The sequence below is a fragment of the Pristiophorus japonicus genome, chromosome 2, assembly GCF_044704955.1.
Source record: "Pristiophorus japonicus isolate sPriJap1 chromosome 2, sPriJap1.hap1, whole genome shotgun sequence".
Classification (NCBI taxonomy): domain Eukaryota; kingdom Metazoa; phylum Chordata; class Chondrichthyes; family Pristiophoridae; genus Pristiophorus; species Pristiophorus japonicus.
In genome coordinates this window covers 275,363,525-275,386,886 of record NC_091978.1, presented here as the reverse complement: position 1 = coordinate 275,386,886, position 23,362 = coordinate 275,363,525, and the positions used below count along the sequence as shown (strand labels likewise).

The window sequence follows — 23,362 nt, the reverse complement described above, 5'->3', positions numbered from 1 at the left end:
TAATTACTCCTTAAATGTGAACAACTAATTCTGTGTGTCGCAGCCTCGTTGTTCACTGTAAGGAATTATTTATGTGGTTTAAAAAAAGATCCTGTGAATTAACAGTCCGACTCCAGAACATATTTGACATTTTCAAATCAAATTTGTGTAGTAGAATATTGTACCACTGCATGTAATTGACATTCTTTCAGTGCTGAACCCATTGTGTAGAGTTACTGCTGAGTCATAGTCTTACTTTAGTAAGTGCTGCTAGTTCTTAGCTGCCACTTTTGTTCCCTCCCTCACCAATTTTCTTTCCTGTCTTGAATTTCCTTTCTTCAAGGCATTAATTCTACATTAAAGTACGATTCCACAAATGTCAGTTTCCTTCCAGTATCATGCCAAAGTGATTCATAGAAACTTACAGCACAGAAAGAGGCCATTCGACCAGTCATGTCTGTGCTGGCTCTTTGAAAGACCATTCATGCTCAGTCCCACACCCCAGCTTTTTTTCTGTAACCCTGTAAGTTGCAATTCCTCAAGTAACTGTCCAACTCAATTTTAAAATTATTTATGGAATCAGCTTCCACCACCTTTCCAAGTAGAGCTTTCCAGATCCCGACAACTCTCAGTGAAAATAATTCTCATCACCCCTCTAGATCTTTTTCCAATGATTTTAAATCTATGACGTCTGGTTATTGACCCACTCGCCAGAGAGAATATTTTTTCCCTATTTACCCTATCAAAACCTCTGATCATCTTGACAACCTCTATTAGGTCACTTCTTAATCATCCCTGTTCCAAGAACAGTCCCAACTCTCCTCATAACTGAAGTCCCTCACCCCTGTAACTTCCTGTTAACATCCTGGTAGACCTCCACTCATAGAATCATAGATATTTACGCACAGAAGGAGGCCATTCGGCCCATCGCGTCCATGCCGGCTGACAAAGAGCAATCCAGCCTAATTCCACTGGCCAGCTCTTGGTCCGTAGCCTTGTAGGTTACGGCATTTCAGATGCATATCCAAGTAGGTTTTAAATGCTATGAGGGTTTCTGCCACTACCCCCTTTCAGGCAATGAGTTCCAGACCCCCACCACATTCTGGGTTAAAAAAATCTCTCCTCAAATCCCCTCTAACCCTCCTACCACATACTTTAAATCTATGGCCTCGGGTTATTGACCCCCTCCTCTAAGGGAAGTAGGTCCTTCCTATCCACTCTATCTAGGCCCCTCATAATTGTATACACCTCAATTAGGTCTCCCCTCCGCCTCCTCTGTTTCAAAGAAAACAACCACAGCCTATCCAATCGTTCCTTATAGCTAAGATTCTCTACTCTAGGCAACATCCTCATAAATCTGCTCTGTAAACTCTCTCGTGCAATCACATCTTTCCTGTAATGCGGTGACCAGAACTGCACGCAGTACTCTAGCTGTGGCCTAATGCTTTATACAGTTCAAGCATAATCTCCCTGCACTTATATTCTATGCCTCAGCTTATGTCAGCTGTGGCTCAGTGGGTAACATTCTCACCTCTGAGTCAGAAGGTTGTGGATTCAAGTCCCAGGGACTCGAGCACAAAAAAAAATCTAGGCTGACACTTCAGTGCAATGCTGAGGGAGCACTGCAGTGTTGGAGGTGTCGTCTATCAGATGAAACATTAAACCGAGGCCACTCTCTCAAGTGGACGTAAAAGATCCCATGGCACTATTTCGAAGAAGAGCAGGGGAATTATTCCCGGTGTCCTGGCCAATATTTATCCCTCAATCAACATAATAAAAAAAACAGATTATCTGGTCATTATCACATTGCTGTTTGTGGGAGCTTGCTTGTGCGCAAATTGGCTGTCGTGTTTCCTACATTACAATAGTGACTACATTACAAAAGTACTTCATTGGCTGTAAAGTGCTTTGAGACATCCGGTGGTCGTAAAAGGCGTTCTAAAAATCCAAGTCTTCCTTTTTTTCTTTTTAAAGGCAAGTATCGCATATGCTTTCTTAACCACCTTATCTACCTGTCCTGCTACCATCAGGGATCTGTTGACATGCACTCCAAGATCCCTCTGTTCCTCTACACTTCTCAGTGTCCTACCATTTATTGTGTATTCCCTTGCCTTGATAGCCCTCCCCAAATGCATTACATCACACTTCTCTGGATTGAATTCCATTTGCCACTGTTTTGCCCACCCGACCGGTCCATAGATATCTTCCAGCAGTCTACAGCTTTCTTCTTCATTATCAACCGCACGGCCAATTTCTGTATCATCTGCAAACATCTTAATCATACCCCCTGGATTCATGTCCAAATCATTGATATATACCTAGTACTGAGCCCTGCAGAACCCCCCTGGAAACAGCCTTCCAGTCACAAAAACACTCATCGACCATTACCCTTTGCTTTCTGCCACTGAGCCAATTTTGGATCCATCTTGCCACTTTGCCTTAGAACACAAGAACATAAAAAATAGGAGCTAGAGTAGGCCATACAGCACCTCGAGTCTGCTCCGCAATTCAATAAGATCATGGCTGATCTGATCTTGGCCTCAACACTTTCCTGCCTGTTTCCCATAACTCTTGACTACCATATAGTTCAAGAATCTGTCTATCTCAGCCTTGAATATATTCAATGTCTGAGCTTCCACAGCTCTTTGGGGTAGAGGATTCCAAAGATTCACGAGCCTCGGAGAAGAAATTCTCCTCATCTCCGTCTTAAATGGGCGACCTCTTATTCTGATACTAAGCCCCCTAGTTCTAGATTTCCCAACGAGGGGACACATTCTCTCAGCAGATACCTTGCCAAGCTCCTCAGAATCTTACATGTTTCAATAAGATCACCTCTCATTCTTCTAAACTCCAATGAGACCAGGCCCAACCTGCTCAACCTTTCCTCATAACCTTTCCCCTTCATCCCAGAAATCAACCTTCTCTGAACTGCCTCCAATGCAAGTATATCCTTCCTTAAATAAGGAGAACAAAACTGTACGCAGTAATCTAGGTGTGGTTGCACTGACACCCTGTACAGTTATAGCAAGACTTCCCTAACTTTATACTCTATCCCCCTTGTAATAAAGGCCAACATTCGATGGTATGAGACGTGAATTGGCTAGGATAGACTGGCGAGTGATACTTAAAGGGTTGAGGGTGGCAAGGCAATGGCAGACATTTAAAGATCACATGGATGAACTTCAAACAATTGTACATCCCTGTCCGACGTAAAAATAAAAAGGGGAAGGTGGCTCAACCGTGGCTAACAAGGGAAATTAGGGATAGTGTTAAATCCAAGGAAGAGGCATATAAATTGGCCAGAAAAAGCAGCAAACCTGAGGACTGGGAGAAATTTAGAATTCAGCGGAGGAGGACCAACGGTCTAGCGAGAAGAAGGAACTGAAGGAAATCCTTATTAGTCAGGAAATTGTGTTAGGGAAATTGATGGGATCGAAGGCCGATAAATCCCCAGGGCCTGATAGTCTGCATCCCAGATTACTTAAGGAGGTGTCCCTAGAAATAGTGGATGCATTGGTGGTCATTTTCCAACATTCGATAGACTCTGGATCAGTTCCTATGGATTGGAGGGTAGCTAATATAACCCCACTTTTAAAAAAAAGGAGGGAGAGAAAACGGGAATTATAGACTGGTTAGCCTGACATTGGTAGTGGGGAAAATGTTGGAATCAATTATTAAAGATGTAATAGCAGCGCATTTGGAAAGCAGTGACAGGATCGGTCCAAGTCAGTGTGGATTTATGAAAGGGAAATCATGCTTGACAAATCGTCTCGAATTTTTTGAGGATGTAACTAGTAGAGTGGACAAGGGAGAACCAATGGATGTGGTGTATTTGGACTTTCAAAAGGCTTTTGACAAGGTCCCACACAAGAGATTAGTGTGTAAAATTAAAGCAATTAAAAATTGGGGGTAATGTGTTGATCTGGATAGAGAACTGGTTGGCAGACAGGAAGCAAAGAGTAGGAATAAACGGGTCCTTTTCAGAATGGCAGGCAGTGCCTGGTGGGTAACCGCAAGGTTCAGTGCTGGGACACCAACTATTTACAGTATACATTAATGATTTAGATGAAGGAATTGAGTGTAATATCTCCAAGTTTGCAGATGACACTAAGCTAGGTGGCAGTGTGAGCTGTGAGGAGGATGCTAAGAGGCTGCAGGGTGACTTGGACAGGTAGGTAAGTGGGCAAATGCATGACAGAGGCAGTATAATGTAGGTAAATGTGAGGTAATCCACTTTGGTAGCAAAAACAGGAAGGCGGAATATTATCTGAATGGTGACAGATTAGGAAAAGGGTAGGTGCAACGAGACCTGGGTGTCATGGTACATCAGTCATTGAAGGTTGGCATGCAGGTAAAGCAGGCGGTGAAGAAAGCAAATGGCATGTTGGCCTTCATAGCGAGGGGATTTGAGTATAGTGCAGTATGGAGCGGGTGCAGGACATTCTGAAGGGGGAGGGTGCATGCACCAATGTAAAAAACGGGATGAGGTCCTACAAGATGAATTTAGGGAGCTAGGAGCTAAGTTTAAAAAGTAGGACCTCAAAAGTAGGAATCTCAGGATTGCTACCAGTGTCACGTGCTAGTCAGAGTAGGAATCGCAGGATAGCTCAGATGAATACGTGGCTTGAGGAGTGGTGCAGAAGGGAGGGATTCAAATTCCTGGGACATTGGAACCAGTTCTGGGGGAGGTGGGACCAGTACAAACCGGACGGTCTGCACCTGGGCAGGACCGGAACCAATGTCCTAGGGGGAGTGTTTGCTAGTGCTGTTGGGGAGGGGTAAAACTAATATAGCAGGGGGATGGGAACCTTTGCAGGGAAACAAGAGGAAAGTAGAATGGGGACAGAAGCAAAAGATAGAAAGAAGAAAAGTAAAAGTGGAGGGCAGAGAAACCCATGACAAAAAGCAAAAAGGGCCACATTACAGCAAAATTCTAAAGGGGCAAAGGGTGTTAAAAAGACAAGCCTGAAGGCTCTGTGCCTCAATGCGAGGAATATTCTTAATAAGGTGGACGAATTAACTGCGCAGACAGCAGTTAACGGATATGATGTAATTGGCATCACGGAGACATGGCTCCAGGTTGACCAAGGCTAGGAACTCAACATCCAGGGGTATTTAACATTTAGGAAGGATAGACAGAAAGGAAAATGAGATGGGGTGGCATTGCTGGTTAAAGAGGAAATTAATGCAATAGTAAGGAAGGACATTAGCTTGGATGATGTGGAATCGGTTTGGGTGGAGCTACGGAATACCAAAGAGCAGAAAACGCTGGTGGGAATTGTGTACAGACCACTAAACAGTAGTAGTAAGGTTGGGGACAGCATCAAACAAGAAATTAGCGATGCGTGTAATAAAGGTACAGCAGTTATCATGGGCGACTTTAATCTACATATTGATTCGGCTAACCAAACTGGTAGCAATGCGGGGAAGAGGATCTCCTGGAGTGTGTAAGGGATGGTTTTCTAGGCCAATATGGCGAGGAGCCAACTAGAGGGCTGGCCATCCTAGACTGGGTGATGTGTAATGAGAAAGGACTAATTAGCAATCTTGTTGTGCGAGGCCCCTTGGGGAAGAGTGACCGTAATATGGTAGAATTCTTTATTAAGATGGAGAGTGACACGGTTAATTCAGAGACTCGGGTCCTGAGCTAAAGGAAAGGTAACTTCGATGGTATGAGACGTGAATTGGCTAGAATAGACTGGCGAGTGATACATACAAGGGTTGACAATGGATAGGCAATGACAAACATTTAAAGATCACATGGATGAACTTCAACAATTGTACATCCCTGTCTGGACTAAAAACAAAATGGCGAAGGTGGCTCAACTGTGGCTAACAAGGGAAATTAAGGTTAGTGTTAAATCCAAGGAAGAGGCATTTAAATTGGCCAGAAATTTTTTTTTTCAAAAGGGGGTGTGTCCAGCCACTGACGCCTGATTTCAAAGTTTCCACAGTGAAAACGTACTCCAAACTAACTTAGAATGGAGTCAGTGAAGATTTTTGTACGCTTGAAAAAACCTTGTCTACACATTAAAAAATCAGGCGCAGGTTACAAATTAGGCGTTGGGAACGAGGGGGGGGGGGGGAAGGGAAATCATTAAATTCTACAATAAATCCTTAGTTATACTTATACAAATATTATACAAATAAATCCAATCTGAATAAAAATTTATAAGCAAAGAAAAGATTAAATAAACCATGTTCCTACCTGTGTGAAAGTGCTTCAGGCAGGCCTTTCAGGCAGCGGATTGCCGTCGGGACCGAAGGCTGAACGGGCCGGACCCGAGACTTCGGGCAGGGCCCGTCCCCAGCACCAGATTTACAGGTAGGTGGCGTTGGGTCGGGTCGGGGAGGGAGGTTCGGTTCGGGTCGGCGGGGAGGGAGGGGGAGGTCGGGCCAGGGAGAGGGAGGTCAGGTCGGATCCAGTCCGGGGGCGGGGGCAGGAGTCGGGTCGGGTCCAGTCGGGGGGGGAGCGGGAGAGGGAGAGGGAGTAGGGTCGGGTCCAGTCGGGGGGGAGCGGGAGCGGGAGTCGCGTCGGGTCCAGTCGGGGGGGGAGCGGGAGCGGGAGTCGTGTTGGGTCGGGTCGGGTCCAGTCGGGGGGGGAGCGGGAGCGGGAGTCGCGTCGGGTCCAGTCGGGGGGGAGCGGGAGCGGGAGTCGTGTTGGGTCGGGTCGGGTCCAGTCGGGGGGGAGCGGGAGCGGGAGTCGCGTCGGGTCCAGTCGGGGGAGAGCGGGAGTAGTGTTGGGTCGGGTCGGGGGGGGAGCGGGAGCGGGAGTCGCGTCGGGTCCAGTCGGGGGGGGAGCGGGACAGGGAGCGGGAGTAGGGTCGGGTCCAGTCGGGGGGGGAGCGGGAGCGGGAGTCGGGTCGGGTCCAGTCGGGGGGGGAGCGGCAGTCGGGTCGGGTCGGGTCGGGTCCAGTCAGGGGGGAGCGGGAGTGGGAGCGGGAGCGGCAGTCGGGTCAGGTCGGGTCCAGTCAGGGGGGAGCGGGAGCGGGAGCGGGAGCGGCAGTCGGGTCGGGTCGGGTCCAGTCAGGGGGGAGCGGGAGCGGGAGCGGGAGCGGCAGTCGGGTCGGGTCGGGTCCAGTCAGGGGGGAGCGGGAGCGGGAGCGGGAGCGGCAGTCGGGTCGGGTCGGGTCCAGTCAGGGGGGAGCGGGAGCGGGAGCGACAGTCGGGTCGGGTCGGGTCCAGTCGGGGGGGGAGCGGGAGCAGCAGTCGGGTCGGGTCGGGTCCAGTCGGGGGGGAGCGGGAGCGGGAGCGGCAGTCGGGTCGGGTCCAGTCGGGGGGGAGCGGGAGCGGCAGTCGGGTCGGGTCGGGTCGGGGGGGAGCGGGAGCGGCAGTCGGGTCGGGTCCAGTCGGGGGGGAGCAGGAGCGGGAGCGGCAGTCGGGTCGGGTCGGGTCGGGGGGGAGCGGGAGCGGCAGTCGGGTCGGGTCGGGTCGGGTCCAGTCGGGGGGGGAGCGGGAGCGGCAGTCGGGTCGGGTCCAGTCGGGGGGGAGCAGGAGCGGGAGCGGCAGTCGGGTCGGGTCGGGGGGGAGCGGGAGCGGCAGTCGGGTCGGGTCGGGGGGGAGCGGGAGCGGCAGTCGGGTCGGGTCGGGTCGGGTCCAGTCGGGGGGGAGCAGGAGCGGGAGCGGCAGTTGGATCGGGTCCAGTCGGGGGGGAGCGGGAACGGCAGTCGGGTCGGGTCGGGTCCAGTCGGGGGGGAGCAGGAGCGGGAGCGGCAGTCGGATCGGGTCCAGTCGCGGGGGAGCGGGAACGGCAGTCGGGTCGGGTCGGGTCCAGTCGGGGGGGAGCAGGAGCGGGAGCGGCAGTCGGATCGGGTCCAGTCGGGGGGGAGCGGGAACGGCAGTCGGGTCGGGTCGGGTCGAGTCCAGTCGGGGGGGAGCGGGAGCAGCAGTCGGGTCGGGTCGGGTCCAGTCGGGGGGGAGCGGGAACGGCAGTCGGGTCGGGTCGGGTCGGGTCCAGTCGGGGGGGAGCAGGAGCGGCAGTCGGGTCGGGTCCAGTCGCGGGGGAGCGGGAACGGCAGTCGGGTCGGGTCGGGTCCAGTCGGGGGGGAGCGGGAGCGGGAGTCGGGTCCGGTCCTGGGGGGGGGGGGGGAGTTGAGGAGCGGGAGTCGGGAGGAAGCAGGAGCTGGCCGTGGGAGGAGCCTTATTCACGCAGCCCCAGTGAGGCCATTCGGCCAGGGCTAGGGGCTGCGTGCTTCGGGCCCCTCCCACACAGTTTCGGGCGCCTGGAGCTACTGCACTTGCGTGCCCACTGTAGCGCGCATATGCAGAGGTCCCGGCACTGTTTTCAGCGCAGGGACCTGGCTCCGCCCCCCCTACAGCTCCTGCTGCGCTGCGTCGAGGGCCAGAGGACCTGCAGGGAGGTGGAGAATAGCGCGCTTTTTTTCAGGTGCCGTTTTCGGCGCGAAAAACGGGCGCCCAGCTCGGCGGGGCGCCTGTTTTGCCGCGTGTGGAAACTTGGGGCCTATATTCCATCTGCCAAATGTTTGCCCACAAGGTTAACCTATCTATATTCCTTTGCAGACTCTGTGTCCTTCTCACAACTTGCTTTCCCACCTATCTTTGTATAAGAACATAAGAATTAGGAACAGGAGTAGGCCATCTAGCCCCTCGAGCCTGCTCCGCCATTCAATAAGATCATGGCTGATCTGGCCGTGGACTCAGCTCCACTTACCCGCCCTCTCCCCGTAACCCTTAATTCCCTTATTGCTTAAAAATCTATCTATCTTTGACTTGAATACATTCAATGAGCTCGCCTCAACTGCTTCCTTGGGCAGAGAATTCCACAGATTCACAACCCTCTGGGAGAAGAAATTCTTTCTCAACTCGGTTTTAAATTGGCTCCTCTGTATTTTGAGGCTGTGCCCCCTAGTTCTAGTCTCCCCCACCAATGGAAACAACCTCTCTGCCTCTATCTGTATCATCAGCAAATTTGGCTATATTACACTTGGTCCCTTCATCCAAGTCATTGATATAGATTGTAAATAACTGAGGCCCCACCACTGATCCTGTGGCACCCCACTTGTTACAGTTTGCCAACCTAAAAATGACCCATTTACCTCGACTCTCTAGGATATTAGGAATGCTAAGAGAGAGCATGAAACATTCTTGGCTTGTAAAATTAAGGAAAACCCAAAGATGTTCTATAAATATACTAAGAGTAAGAGGGTAACTAAAGAAAGGGTAGGGCCTATTAGAAACCATGAGGGCAATCTTTGTGTGGAGGCGGAAGATGTTGGTAAGGTTCTTAATGAATAGTTTGCATCTGTTTTCACAAAGGAAAGGGGCAATGCAAAAACTGCTATGGAAGAGAAGTGTGATATTCTGGATGAAATAAACATAATGAGAGGGGAAGGATTAAGGGGTTTAGCAGCTTTGAAAGTAGATAAGACCCCAGGCCCGGATGAAATGCATCCCAAAATTGGCTGTGTGATTGATAATGAAGGGATAGGCTGAGTACTTACAGGCCTGTCAGCCTAACCTCAGTGGTGGGAAAATTATTGGAAAGACAAGGATTAATTAGGGACAATCAGCACAGATTTGTTAAGCGAAGTAAAAGAGGAAATAGCAGGGGCCTTGACCATCAGTTTCCAGTCCTCTTTGGATTTGGGCATGGTGCCAGAGGATTTGGAGGACTGCTAATGTGATACCTTTGTTTAAGAAGGGAGAAAGGGATAGGCCGAGTACTTACAGGCCTATCAGCCTAACCTCAGTGGTGGGAAAATTATTGGAAAGGCAAGGATTAATTAGGGACAATCAGCACAGATTTGTTAAGGGAAGTTCGTGTTTGACTAACCTGACTGAATATTTTGATGAGGTAACCAAGAGGGTCAATGAGGGTAGTGCGTACGATGTAGTGTATATGGACTTTAGCAAAGCTTTTGATTAGGTCCCACTTGGTAGACTGGTCATAAAGGTTAAAGCCCATGGGATCCAGGGCAAAGTGGCAAGTTGGATCCAAAATTGGCATAGAGGTAGGAAGCAAAGGGTAATGGTTGATGGATGTTTTTGTGACTGGAAGGATGTTTCCAGTGGGGTTCCGCAAGGCTCAGTACTGGGTCCCTTGCTTTTTGTGGTATATATCAAAAATTTAGATTTGAATATAGGGAGTATGATTAAGAAGTTTGCAGACACTAAAATTGGCTGTGTGGTTGATAATGAAGACGAAAGTCATGGGCTGCAGGAGGATATCAATCTACTGGTCAGGTGGGCAGAGCAGTGGCAAATGGAATTTAATTCAGAGAAGTGTGAGGTAATGCACTTTGGGAGGACTAATAAGGAAAGGGTATACACATTAAACGGTAGGCCACTTAATAGTATAGATGAACAAAGGCACCTTGGAGTGCTTGTCCACAGATCCCTGAAAGTAGCAGGCTAGGTGGATAAGGGGGTTAAAGAAGGCATACAGAACGCTTGCCTTTATTGGCTGAGGCATAGAATATAAGAGCAGGGAGGGTATGCTTAAATTGTATAATACTTTGGTTAGGCCACAGCTGGAGTACTGCGTGCAGTTCTGGTCACTGTATTATAGGAAGAACGTGATTGCACTAAAGAGGGTGCAGAGGAGATTTACTAGGATGCTGCCTGGAATGGAGAATCTTAGTTATGAGGACAGATTGGATAGGCTGGGTTTGTTCTCATTGGAACAGAGGAGATTGAGAAGAAACCGCATTGAGGTGTACAAAATATTGAGTGGTCTGGATATAGTGGATAGCAAGGGCCTATTTCCATTGGTGGAGGGGCCTATTACAAGGGGGCATACTTTTAAGATATTGGTGGAAGGCTTAGAGGGGATTTGGGGGGGGGGGTGCTTCTTTACGTAGAGGGTTGTGGGGATCTGGAACTCGCTGCCTGGAAGAGTGGTGGATTCAGAAACCCTCATCACCTTTAAAAGATGGTTGGATGGGTACTTAAAGTGCCATAACTTGCAGGGTTACGGACCTAGAGCTGGTAATTGGGATATGATGGTAAGTACTGCAGGGAATCAAATACAGCCAGGGTGATCTCCTTGACTAGTTTCGATTGCCTGGATGGTTCAGAGAGGAATTTTTCCAGATTTCTTTCCTCAAATTGACCTGGGTTTGTAATCTGGTTTTTGCCTTTCCCAGGGGATCACATGGCTCCGGTTGGGATGGAGTGTAGAATGTTTCAGTGTAACGGGTGTCACAGTTGTGTGAAGTGGACTGGTTGGGCTGGGTGCTCTTTACCTTTCCGCCATTGTTTATAGGTTTATATGTAACCTTCAGGACTGCTGATTGAGGGCCGTGTGGCTCTTTGTCGGCCGGTGCGGACACGATGGGCCGAAGTAGCCTCCTTCTGTGCTGTAAATTTCCATGTTTCTATGTTTTCTGTTAGTTAGCCAATCCTCTATCCATGCTAATATATTACGCCCAAAACCATGAACTCTTATCTTGTGTCGTAACTTTTTATGTGGCACCTTATCGAATGCCTTTTGGAAATCCAAATATATTACATCTGCTGGTTCCCCTTTATCCACATTGCTTATTACATCCTCAAAGAACTCTAATAAATTTGTCAAGCATGATTTCCCTTTCATAAAACCATGTTGACTCTGCTTAATTGTATTATGATTTTCTAAATGTCCTGCTACTATTTCCTTAATAATGGATTCCGGCATTTTCCCAATGACATGCTAACTGGCCTATAGTTTCCTGCTTTCTGTCTCCCTCCTTTCTTGAATAGGGGCATTACATTTGTGGTTTTCCAATCCGCTTGGACCGTTCCAGAATATGAGAAATTTTGGAAGATTACAACCAACGCATCTTGCTGTCAGAAGCTACGTAGAAAGCCACAACTTATGATTTGAATAAAATGGTACCAGTGGGTGATTGAAACCTAATGCCGTAGCCAGCAGGGGAAGTGCATGAGAGTCCACTGGCATGGGTCTGAATTTACTTTATAAAAATCAAGCTCCTGAAAAGGTACACGAACTGAATCAAATTTTATGGACAAATCCATCTCAGGACTGATCTGACCTCAGTTTGCCAACACAAAACGAGTAAAGGATATTTTATTTCAAGCTCATGAGCACCACCTGAAAGAGTGAATGCAGTGCTGATTGATAACAGAGATTAAATAATAATTCAGATGTTGTTCTCCAAAGAACAGTGCACAGCAGCTTATAGAACATTGATGCTCAATGATAATAATTCATCTATAAGCATTCAGACCTCTTTCCAGCACTTCAGCAGACAGAATGTGAAGGCCATATGCAAATACCATACAAGATGGAAGGCAGGTCATGTGAACCCAAATTTTTTATGACCTTCATAAAAGTAGAAATAAATAAGGCTCTGGTGCAATTATGAGTGTAGCTGGCATTTAATACAACAGTGTTACATAATCTTAATATTAGAGCCAGGCCATTTAGACATGATGTCAGGAAGCACTTATTCCACACAAAGGGTGGTGCAAATCTGGAACACACTTCCCCAAAAGGCTGTGGATTTTGGATGAATTGAAATTTTCAAGACTAAGATTGATAGATTTTCTTATAGACATCTTTTAAAAAGTTGAGGTTCACAAAGGTTTCCAAACATCATGAAAAAAGATTATCTTGTCCAAAATGCAGTCAAGAAATGTTTCTTACCTTTAAGAGGGGGCTTTACAAAATACTTTGTTTCATTAATAACCAGTTCAAAGTTTTTCATTAGTAAAACAGTCATCGGTGTCGTGGCTGAAACTCTGGTGCCATCTGCAGGCAAACAAACATTGGTTATAAAGAAAGACAGTTGCAAATCACACACAAACGGTCTCTCTTGCTTCTCCCCACCTCTTCCTTCCCAGAAATCTGCAACTTGCAAAGGCAAGCAGCTCAAGGAATGGACAACTCCACCCGAGAACAGCAGGTATGACTGCAGGAGGTGAGCAGTGTTGACCTCCTGCTGAGATGCAGCATTCCATTCCATGGTTACATTGAGACCTGTTGAAAGTGTTCCCTTGTAGTACCATATTCACCTTTTCAGAATTCTCGCATTGCATTTACATAAAATAAAGCAAGACATTTTCCTTTCTACAGGTTCGTATCCACCCAGATTTGTTTTTAAATGAAGATTTGTAATCTTAAACAGAGTGCTTCTAAACAGAGTGTTAAACTTTGGAATTTGGAGAGAGTGGAAGGCTCTGGTAAGTACTGGGTGAGTATTAGCTGCAAAAAGTTAAACTTAGTTTAACATTTTCAATTTAACTTAGAACTTTAAACACTGTAGTTAACAGAAACTGCCCGTCAGTGGTAGTTAACTTAAGTCAGCTGGAGTTTGTCTGGAATAGGTGCTAATTACTGTGAGCAGGAAGCTACTTAGGCAGGCTCCAAAGGTATAAAAGTAAACATTATCTGCTGACGCACAGAATGGTCTGCATAGAGCAATATTAAACGGAGTGCTTCTAAACAGAGTGCGAAATGTGAGAATTTGGAGAGAGGGGGAAGGAGGTGCTGCTTTTTGCCTTCAAAACTTGAGTGCATTGTGTTACAGGTAAATATTTAAGTTCATCTACCCCGAACTTAAACTAGATCTAGTAATTAGATAAAAAGTAAACTATAAGCAAAGTTAATTAAATACAAAACTTTTAATTAAGTAAACAAAAAAACAAGGGTTGGGTACTGTTGGGGGGGATGACTCACCAGGGGAGGGCAGCAGTAGCCAAGTTCATGGCACCGTGGGTGGCTCTGCTGCACAGGAGGGCAAGAAAAAGAGTGGGAGAGCTATAGTGATAGGGGATTCAATTATAAGGGGAATAGACAGATGTTTCTGCGGCCGCAACCGAGACTCCAGGATGGTATGTTGCCTCCCTGGTGCAAGGGTCAAGGATGTCTCGGAGCGGGTGCAGGACATTCTGAAAAGGGAGGGTGAATAGCCAGTTGTCGTGGTGCATATAGGTACCTTAGATATAGGTAAAAAACGAGATGAGATCCTACAAGCTGAATTTAGGGAGCTAGGAGCTAAATTAAAAAGTAGGACCTCAAAAGTAGGAATCTCAGGATTGCTACCAGTGCCACGTGCTAGTCAGAGTAGGAATTGCAGGATAGCTCAGATGAACACGTAGCTTGAGGAGTGGTGCAGAAGGGAGGGATTCAAATTCCTGGGACATTGGAACCGGTTCTGGGGAAGGCGGGACCAGTACAAACCGGACGGTCTGCACCTGGGCAGGACCGGAACCAATGTCCTAGGGGGAGTGTTTGCGACTGCTGTTGGGGAGGAGTTAAACTAATATGGCAGGGGGATGGGAACCTATGCAGGGAGACAGAGTGAAGTAGAATGGGGGCAGAAGCAAAAGATAGAAAGAAGAAAAGTAAAAGTGGAGGGCAGAGAAACCTAAAGCAAAAAGCAAAAAGGACTACATTACAGCAAAATTCTAAACGGGCAAAGTGTGTTAGAAAGACAAGCCTGAAGGCTCTGTGCTTCAATGCGAGGAGTATTCGGAATAAGGTGGACGAATTAACTGCACAGATACCAGTTAACGGGTATGATGTAATTGGCATCATGGAGACATGGCTTCAGGGTGACCAAGGCTGGGAACTCAACATCCAGGGGTATTCAACATTTAGGAAGGATAGACAGAAAGGAAAAGGAGGCGGGGTGGCATTGCTGGTTAAAGAGGAAATTAATGCAATAGTAAGAAAGGACATTATCTTGGATGATGTGAAATCAGTATGGGTGGAACTGCGGAATACCAAAGGACAGAAAACGCTAGTGGGTGTTGTGTACAGACCACTAAACAGTAGTAGTAAGATTGGGGACAGCATCAAACAAGAAATTAGGGATGCGTGCAATAAAGCTCCAGCAATTATCATGAGTGACTTTAATCTACATATTAATTGGGCTAACCAAACTGGTAGCAATGCGGTGGAGGAGGATTTCCTGGAATGTACTAGGGATGGTTTTCTAAACCAATATGTCGAGGAATCAACCAGGGAGCTGGCCATCCTAGACTGGGTGATGTGTAATCAGAAAGGACTAATTAGCAATCTTGTTGTGCGAGACCCCTTGGGGAAGAATGACCATAACATGGTAGAATTCTTTATTAGGATGGAGAGTGACACAGTTAATTCAGAAACTAGGGTCCTGAACTTAAGGAAAGGTAACTTCGATGGTTTGAGGCGTGAATTGGCTAGAATAGACTGGCAAATGATACTTAAAGAGCAAACATTTAAAGATCATATGGATGAACGTCAGCAATACTACATCCCTGTCTGGAGTAAAAATAAAACGGGGAAGGTGGCTCAACCGTGGCTAACAAGGGAAATTAAGGATAGTGTTAAATCCAAGGAACAGGCATTTAAATTGGCCAGAAAAAGCAGCAAACCTGAGGACTGGGAGAAATTTAGAATTCAGCAGAGGAGGACAAAGGGTTTAATTAAGAGGGGGAAAATAGAGTACGAGAAGAAGCTTGCCGGGAACATAAAAACTGACTGCAAAAGCTTCTATAGATATGTGAAGAGAAAAAGATTAGTGAAGACAAACACAGATCCCTTGCAGTCAGATTCAGGTGAATTTATAATGGGTAACAAAGAAATGGCAGACCAATTGAACAAATACTTTGGTTCTGTCTTCACGAAGGAAGACACAAATAGCCTTCCAGAAGTATTAGGGGACCGAGGGTTGAGTGAGAAGGAGGAACTGAAGGATATCCTTATTGGGCGGGAAATTGATGGGATTGAAGGTCGATAAATCCCTGGGGCCTGATAGTCTGCATCCCAGAGTACTTAACGAAGTGGCCCTAGAAATAGTGGATGCATTGGTGATCATTTTCCAACAGTCTATCGATTCTGGATCAGCTCCTATGGACTAGAGGGTAGCTAATGTAACACCACTTTTTGAAATGGGAGGGAGAGAGAAAGCGGCCAGACATCAGTGGTGGGGAAAATGTTGGAATCAATCATTAAGGATGAAATAGCAGCGCATTTGGAAAGCAGTGACAGGATCGGTCCAAGTCAGCATGGATTTATGAAGGCGAAATCATGCTTGACAAATCTTCTGGAATTTTTTGAGGATGTAACTAGCAGAGTGGACAAGGGAGAACCAGTGGATGTGGTGTATTTGGACTTTCAAAAGGCTTTTGACAAGGTCCCACACAAGAGATTCGTGTGCAAAATTAAAGCACATGGTATTGGGGGTAATATACTGACGTGGATAGAGAACTGGTTGGCAGACAGGAAGCAGAGAGTCGGGATAAACGGGTCCTTTTCAGAATGCCAGGCAGTGACTAGTGGAGTGCCGCAGGGCTCAGTGCTGGGACCCCAGCTCTTTACAATATACATCAATGATTTGGATGAAGGAATTGAGTGTAATATCTCCAAGTTTTCAGATGACGCTAAACTGGGTGGCGGTGTAAGCTGTGAGGGGGACGCTAAGAGGCTGCAGGGTGACTTGGACAGGTTAGGTGAGTGGGCAAATGCATGGCAGATGCAGTATAATGTGGATAAATGTGAGGTTATCCACTTTGGGGGCAAAAACGTGAAGACAGAATATTATCTGAATGGTGACAGATTAGGAAAAGGGGAGGTGCAACGAGACCTGGGTGTCATGGTTCATCAGTCACTGAAAGTTGGCATACAGGTACAGCAGGTGGTAAAGAAGGCAAATGGTATGTTGGCCTTCATAGCTAGGGGTTTTGAGTAGAGGAGCAGGGAAGTCTTACTGCAGTTGTACAGGGCCTTGGTGAGGCCACACCTGGAATGTTATGTTCAGTTTTGGTCTTCTAATCTGAGGAAGGACGTTCTTGCTATTGAGGGAGTGCAGCGATGGTTCACCAGTCTGATTCCCGGGATGGCTGGACTGACATATGAGGAAAGACTGGATCAACTGGGCCTTTATACATTGGAGTTTAGAAGGATGAGAGGGGATCTCATAGAAACATATAAGATTCTGATGGGACGGGACAGGTTAGATGCTGGTAGATTGTTCCCAATGTTGGGAAAGTCCAGAACCAGGGGACACAGTCTTAGGATAAGGGGTAGGCCATTTAGGACTGAGATGAGGAGAAACTAATTCACTCAGAGACTTGCTAAACTGTGGAATTCCCTGCCGCAGAGAGTTGTTGATGCCAGTTCATTGGATATATTCAAGAGGGAGTTAGATATGGCCCTTACGGCTAAGGGGATCAAGGGGTATGGAGAGAAAGCAGGAAAGGGGTACTGAGGGAATGATCAGCCATGATCTTATTGAATGGTGCTGCAGGCTCGAAGGGCCGAATGGCCTACTCCTGCACCTATTTTCTATGTTTTTATATAGGGATGCAGTGCAGGTGGTGTGCCGCAACTGCAGTATGTGGGAGTTTGTGGACAGCATTGTGATCCTGGACAACCACATATGTAGTAAGTGTCTGCATGTCGAAGAACATTAGCTCAGAGTTGTTGAGCTGGAATCTGAAGTGCAGACATTGTGGGGCATCAGGGAGAGGGAGAGTTACCTAGACACTTTGATCCAGGAGACAGTCACTCCCCTTTGGTTAGGTAGTTGTACAGGTCTGGTTAGCAATCAGGGACAGGAGGGTGTGACTTTGACTTGGGTAGGTAAAGGGACCCCAGGTGCAGTATTGGAGGAGCCTTAGCCTTTGCCCATAGCCAACAGGTAGGAGGTTCTTGCTGCCTGTGTGGATGATGGCAAAGTCTGCAGGGTAGATGTGCAAAGTGACCACGGCACTGTGGTACAGGAGATCATTCAAGTAAGGCGAGTGAAAAGGAATGTCGTAGTGGTAGGGAACAGTATTGTCAGAGGGATAGATATTGTTCTCTACAGCCGCAACCGGGAGTTCCAAAGGCTGTGTTGCCTGCCCGGTGCCAGGGTTAAAGATATTTCCTCGCAGCTGGAGAAGAATTTGGAGTGGCAAGGAGAGGATCCAGTTGTCATGGTCCACGTAGAAACCAATGACATATGTCGAACTAGGAATGAGGTTCTGCTGAAAGAGTTTGAGGAGTTCAGGTCCAAATTAAAAAGCAGAAGCTCAAAGGTAATAATCTCTGGATTGTTACCTGACCCATGTACAAATTGGCATAGGGGCATGCAGATCAGAGAGTTAAATATATGGATCAAAGAGTGGTGTGGGAGACAGGGGTTTCGATTCATGGGGCACTGGCATCAGTACTGGGGGAAGAGGGATGGTCTCCTCTTAAAGTAGGCTGGGACAAGTGTCCTGGCGCATCGAATAACTAGGGAGGTAGATAGGGCTTTAAACTAAAGGGGTGGAGGTGGGGGTCAGGAGAGGAAAAATTTAGAAATCTAAAGAGAAAAGTCAAGGCAATGGAGTAGTGTAGCGATTTGGGTAAAATTAAAGGCTCTTTATCTGAATGCACAAAGCATTTGAAACAGTATAGATGAATTAGTGGCACAAATAGGGTTTAATGGCTTTGATCTAATAGCCATTACAGAGACATGGTTGCAAGGTGACCAAGGTTGGAACCTAAATATTCTAGGGTACTTAATGTTTCGAAAAGGCAGGCAGAATGGAAAAAAGGGGGAGTAGCCCTGATAATAAAAAATCACAAAGTTATTAGAGAGAAAGGAGCTTGACTCAGAAGATGAGAAAGTAGAATCAGTATGGGTGGAAAGAAGAAATAACACGGAGCAGAAAACACTGGTGAGAGTAGTTTAAAGTTCCCAAACAGTAGCTATACCGCTGGGCAGAGTATTAATTAACAAATAATAGGAGCTTGTAACAGATGTAATACAATAATCGTTGGGGACTTTAATCTTCATATAAACTGGGCAAATCAAATTAGCAAAAGTAGTCTGGAGGACACATTCATGGAATGCATTCGAGACAGTTTCCGCGAATGATACTTCATGGAACCAACCAGGGAACAGGTATTTAGATCTTGTATTGTGTAATGAGACAGGGTTAATTAGTAATCTCATAGGAAAGGATCCTCTGGGGAAGAGTGATCATAATATGATAAAATTTCATATCAAGTTTGAGAGTAAAATACTTCAGTCAGAAACAAGAGTCTGAATCTTAAATAAAGCCAATTACATAGGTATGAGGGCTAAGTTAGCTAAGGTAGATTGGGAAATTAGATTAAAAGTTATGACGGTAGATAAACAGTGGCAAATATTTAAAGAAATATTCTAAAATTCTCAACGAATATACATTCCATTGAGAAATAAAAACTCCATGGGAAATGTGATCCAATATGACTAATTAAAAAAGTTAAGGATAGTATTCGATTAAAAGAGGAGAATAGTTGTAAGCCTGAGGATCGGCAGTGCTTTAGAAACCAGCAAAAGATGGCCAAAAAATTGATAAAAAGGGAGAAAATAGAACATGAGAGTAAACGAGCAAGAAATATAAAAACAGACTGTAAGAGGTTCTACAAGTAAAAATGAGCCAAAGTAGCAAAAGTAAGAGTTGGCCCCTTCGAGGCGGAGATAGGTGAAATTACAATAGTGAATAAGGAAATGGCAGCAACTTTGAACAAATATTTTGTATCTGTCTTCACAGTAGAAGATTCAAAAAGTATACCAAAAATAGTGCGGAACCAAGGAGCGAATAAGAGTGAGAAACTTAAAGTAGTTAATATCAGTACAGGAAACTAATTGAACTAAAAGCCGATAAATCCCCTGGACCTGATGGCCTACATCCTAGGGTTCTAAAAGAGGTGGCTGCAGAGATAGCAGATGCATTGGCTGTGATCTTCTAAAATTCCCGAGATTCTAGAATGGTCCCAGCAGATTGGAAGGTAGCAAACGTAACCCTGCTATTCAAGAAAGGAGGGAGAGAGAAAACAGGGAACTAAAGGGCAGTTAGCCTGATACCAGTCATCGGGAAAATGCTAGAATCCATTATTAAGGAAGTGAAAACTGGGCACTTAGAAAATCATAATATGATTAGGCAGGGTTTTATGAAAGGGAAATCATGTTAAACAAATTTATTAGAGTTTTTCGAGGATGCAACTAGCAGGGTAGATAAAGGGATAAAGGGGAACCAGTGAAGGTTGTATACTTGGATTTCCAAATGGCATTCGTTAAGGTGGCACATATATTAGCATGGATAGAGGATTGGTTAATGGACAGAAAACAGAGAGTAGGGATGAGTCATTTTCGGATTGGCAGGCTGTAACTAGTGTGGTGCCGCAAGGATCAGTGCTTGGGCCTCAGCTATTTACAATCTATATGAATGATTTAGATAAAGGGACCGAGTGCAGTGCTTGGGCCTCAGCTATTTACAATCTATATGAATGATTTAGATAAAGGGACCGAGTGCAATGTATGCAAGTTTGCTGACAATACAAAGATAGTTGGAAAACTAAGCTATGAGGAGGACACGTAGGGGTCAAGTTTCGGCCTGAGCTGCTCCTATTTTTTTGGAACAACTGGTTCAGAATGGAATATCTTAGAAGTTGCAATTCTCGGCATTTAGTTTGCTCCAGTTCTAGTCAGTTAGAACAGTTTCATTTTGGAACAGATTTTTTTTCCCAAAAGTGGGCGTGTCCGGCCACTTACGCCTGTTTTGAAAGTTTAGACAGTGAAAACTTACTCCAAACTAACTTAGAATGGAGTAAGTGTAGATTTTTGTACGCTCAGAAAAACCTTGCTACACTTAGAAAATCAGGCGTAGGGAATGGGGGGGGGGGGCGGTGGTGTAGAAAGAAAGGGAAGTTTACAAACATGAAACACATCACTTTTACAAATAAAGAGCCATCAATAATAAATGATAAATAAATCAATAAATCAACCAATAAATCAATAAAAATAAATTAATTAAAAATTAAAAAATCAATAAATAAATTAAGTTTCTACTCACCGACTGCAGCACCGGGAGCCCTCCAACAGCATGCTGGGACGGGCCCCCCCCCCCCCCCCCACCCAGTGTGTCTCTCTCTGTCTGTCAGTGTCTATGTGTTTCTGACAGCGGGGGGAGAGAGGAGAGGAGGGGGGGAGAGAGGAGGAGAGGAGGGGGGGGAGAGAGGAGAGGAGGGGGGGGAGAGAGGAGAGGAGGGGGGGAGAGAGGAGAGGAGGGGGGGGAGAGAGGAGGAGAGGAGGGGGGGGAGAGAGGAGAGGAGGTGGGGAGAGAGAGGAGAGGAGGGGGGGAGAGAGAGGAGAGGAGAGGAGGGGGGGAGAGAGAGGAGAGGAGAGGAGGGGGGGGAGAGAGGAGAGGAGGGGAGGAGAGGAGGGGGGGAGAGGAGAGGAGGAGGGGGGGAAGAGAGGAGAGGAGGCGGGGGGGGAGAGAGGAGAGGAGGGGGGGGGGAAGAGAAGAGAAGAGAGGAGAGGAGGCGGGGGGGAGAGAGGAGAGGAGGGGGGGGGGAAGAGAAGAGAAGAGAGGAGAGGAGGGGGGGGAGAGGGGGGGGGGAGAGGGGGGGGGGGGAGGGGGGGGGAGAGGGGGGGGGAGAGGGGGGGGAAAGAGAGGAGAGGGGGGAAAGAGAGGAGAGGAGGCGGGAAAGAGAGGAGAGGAGGCGGGGGGAGAGAGGGAGGAGGGGGGGAGGGGGGGGAGAGGGGGGGGAGGAGGAGAGGAGGGGGGGGAGAGAGGAGTGGGGGGGAGAGAGGAGAGGAGGGGGGGGGAGAGAGAGAGGGGAGGGGGGGGGAAAGAGAGGAGAGGAGGGGGGGGGGGAAAGAGAGGAGAGGAGGGGGGGGGAGGAGAGAGGAGAGAGAGGAGGGGGGAGGAGAGAGGGAGAGGAGAGGGGGGGGGAGAGAGGAGAGGGGGGGAGAGAGGAGAGGAGGGGGGAGAGAGAGAGGGTGGGGGAGAGAGGAGAGGGGGGGGGGGAGAGAGGAGGGGGTGGGGGAGAGGAGAGGTGGGGGGAGGAGAGGGTGGGGGGGAGAGGGTGTGGGGGGAGAGGGTGGGTGGGGAGAGGGAGAGGGTGGGGGGGGGAGGAGAGGGTGGGGGGGGAGGAGGGGTGGGGGAGAAGGAGAGGAAGAGGGTGGGGGGGAGAGGGTGGGGGGGAGAGGAGAGGGTGTGGGGGGGGGGAGAGGGTGGGGGGGGGAGGAGAGGGTGGGGGGGAGAGGAGAGGGTGGGGGGGGAGGGGAGGAGGGGGTGGGGGGGGAGGGGGGTGTGGGGGGGAGAGGGGGAGGGTGGGAGAGGAGGGGTGGGGGAGAGGAGAGGGTGGGGGGGGGGAGAGGGAGAGGGTGGGGGGGGAGAGGAGAGGGTGGGGGGGGGAGAGGAGAGGGTGGGGGGAAGAGAGGAGAGAGAGGGTGGGGGGGGGGGAGGGAGGAGAGGGTGGGGGGGGAGAGGAGAGGGTGGGGGGGGAGAGGAGAGGGTGGGGGGGGAGAGGAGAGGGTGGGGGGGGAGAGGAGAGGGTGGGGGGGGAGAGGAGAGGGTGGGGGGGGAGAGGAGAGGGTGGGGGGAGAGGAGAGGGTGGGGGGAGTGGAGAGGGTGGGGGGGGAGAGGAGAGGGTGGGGGGGAGAGGAGAGGGTGGGGGGGAGAGGAGAGGGTGGGGGGAGGGGGGGGGGAGAGGAGAGGGTGGGGGGGGAGGGGGGAGATGAGGGGGAGAGGGGAGGAGGGAGGGAGAGAGAGGAGAGGGAAGGGGGGGGAGAGAGGAGAGGGAAGGGGGAGAGAGAGAGGAGAGGGGAGGGGGAGAGAGAGAGGAGAGGGGAGGGGGTGAGAGAGAGAGAGGAGAGGGGAGGGCGAGAGGGGAGGGGGGAGAGAGGAGAGGAGAGGGGAGGGGGGGAGAGAGAGGGGAGGGGAGGAGAGGGGGGGGCGGGAGAGGAGAGGGGGGGGGGAGAGAGAGAGAGGGGGGGTATTGACTGCCTGTTTACATCTTTATGTCATTACGTGATGAAGTGTGGTAGTTATGTTAGAGAAGGTATTACAGTTACTTTGTTATTAAAAAAGGTTTAATTATCTCATTACGCAGGCAGCAAAACTGTTTAAATTACTGTACTGAAAGCATAGATTCAGCTCTTCGAACCAACACAAGCTTTATGTGCTAAGCACCAGATGATTTGGTTCTGGGATTAACAGCAGTGATGCTAAATCACTCAACACGACAGCCAACCATTAGCATAGATGGTGCTCTGGGGAGTGCAGCCAGAGCCAAGACCACGGCACTATGGGTGGCTCAGCTGCATGGGGAGTGGGGAGGAGGAAGAAGAATGGAAGAGCTATAGTGGTAGGGGATTCAATAGTCAGAGGAGCAGACAGACATTTTTGAGGCTGCAGACGTGACTCCAGGATGGTATGTTGCCTCCCTGCTGCTAGGATCGACGATGACACCGAGCGACTGCAGGGCATTCTGGGGAAAAGAGAGTGAACAGCCAGAGGTCATGATCCATATTGGCACCAATGACATAGGTAGAAAGAGGGATGAGGTCCTGCAGGCAGATTTTAGGGAGCTAGGAGAGAGATTAAAAAGCAGGACCTCAAAAGGTAGTAATCTCCGGATTACTCCCGGTGCCACGAGCTAATGAGTACAGAAATAGGAGGATAGAGCAGATAA

General features: G+C 48.3%; 1 protein-coding gene across 2 annotated transcripts in view; it reads right to left on the bottom strand.

Moving 5' to 3' along the window:
* LOC139246355 (calcium uniporter protein, mitochondrial-like) overlaps positions 1 to 23,362 on the bottom strand; it is a 163,865-nt gene that overhangs the window by 27,719 nt on the left and 112,784 nt on the right. For both annotated transcript variants that reach the window (XM_070871407.1, XM_070871408.1), the window contains exon 4: positions 12,587 to 12,691. In XM_070871407.1, coding sequence (XP_070727508.1) covers positions 12,587 to 12,691 — 105 coding nt within the window. The remainder of the gene's footprint in view (positions 1 to 12,586; positions 12,692 to 23,362) is intronic.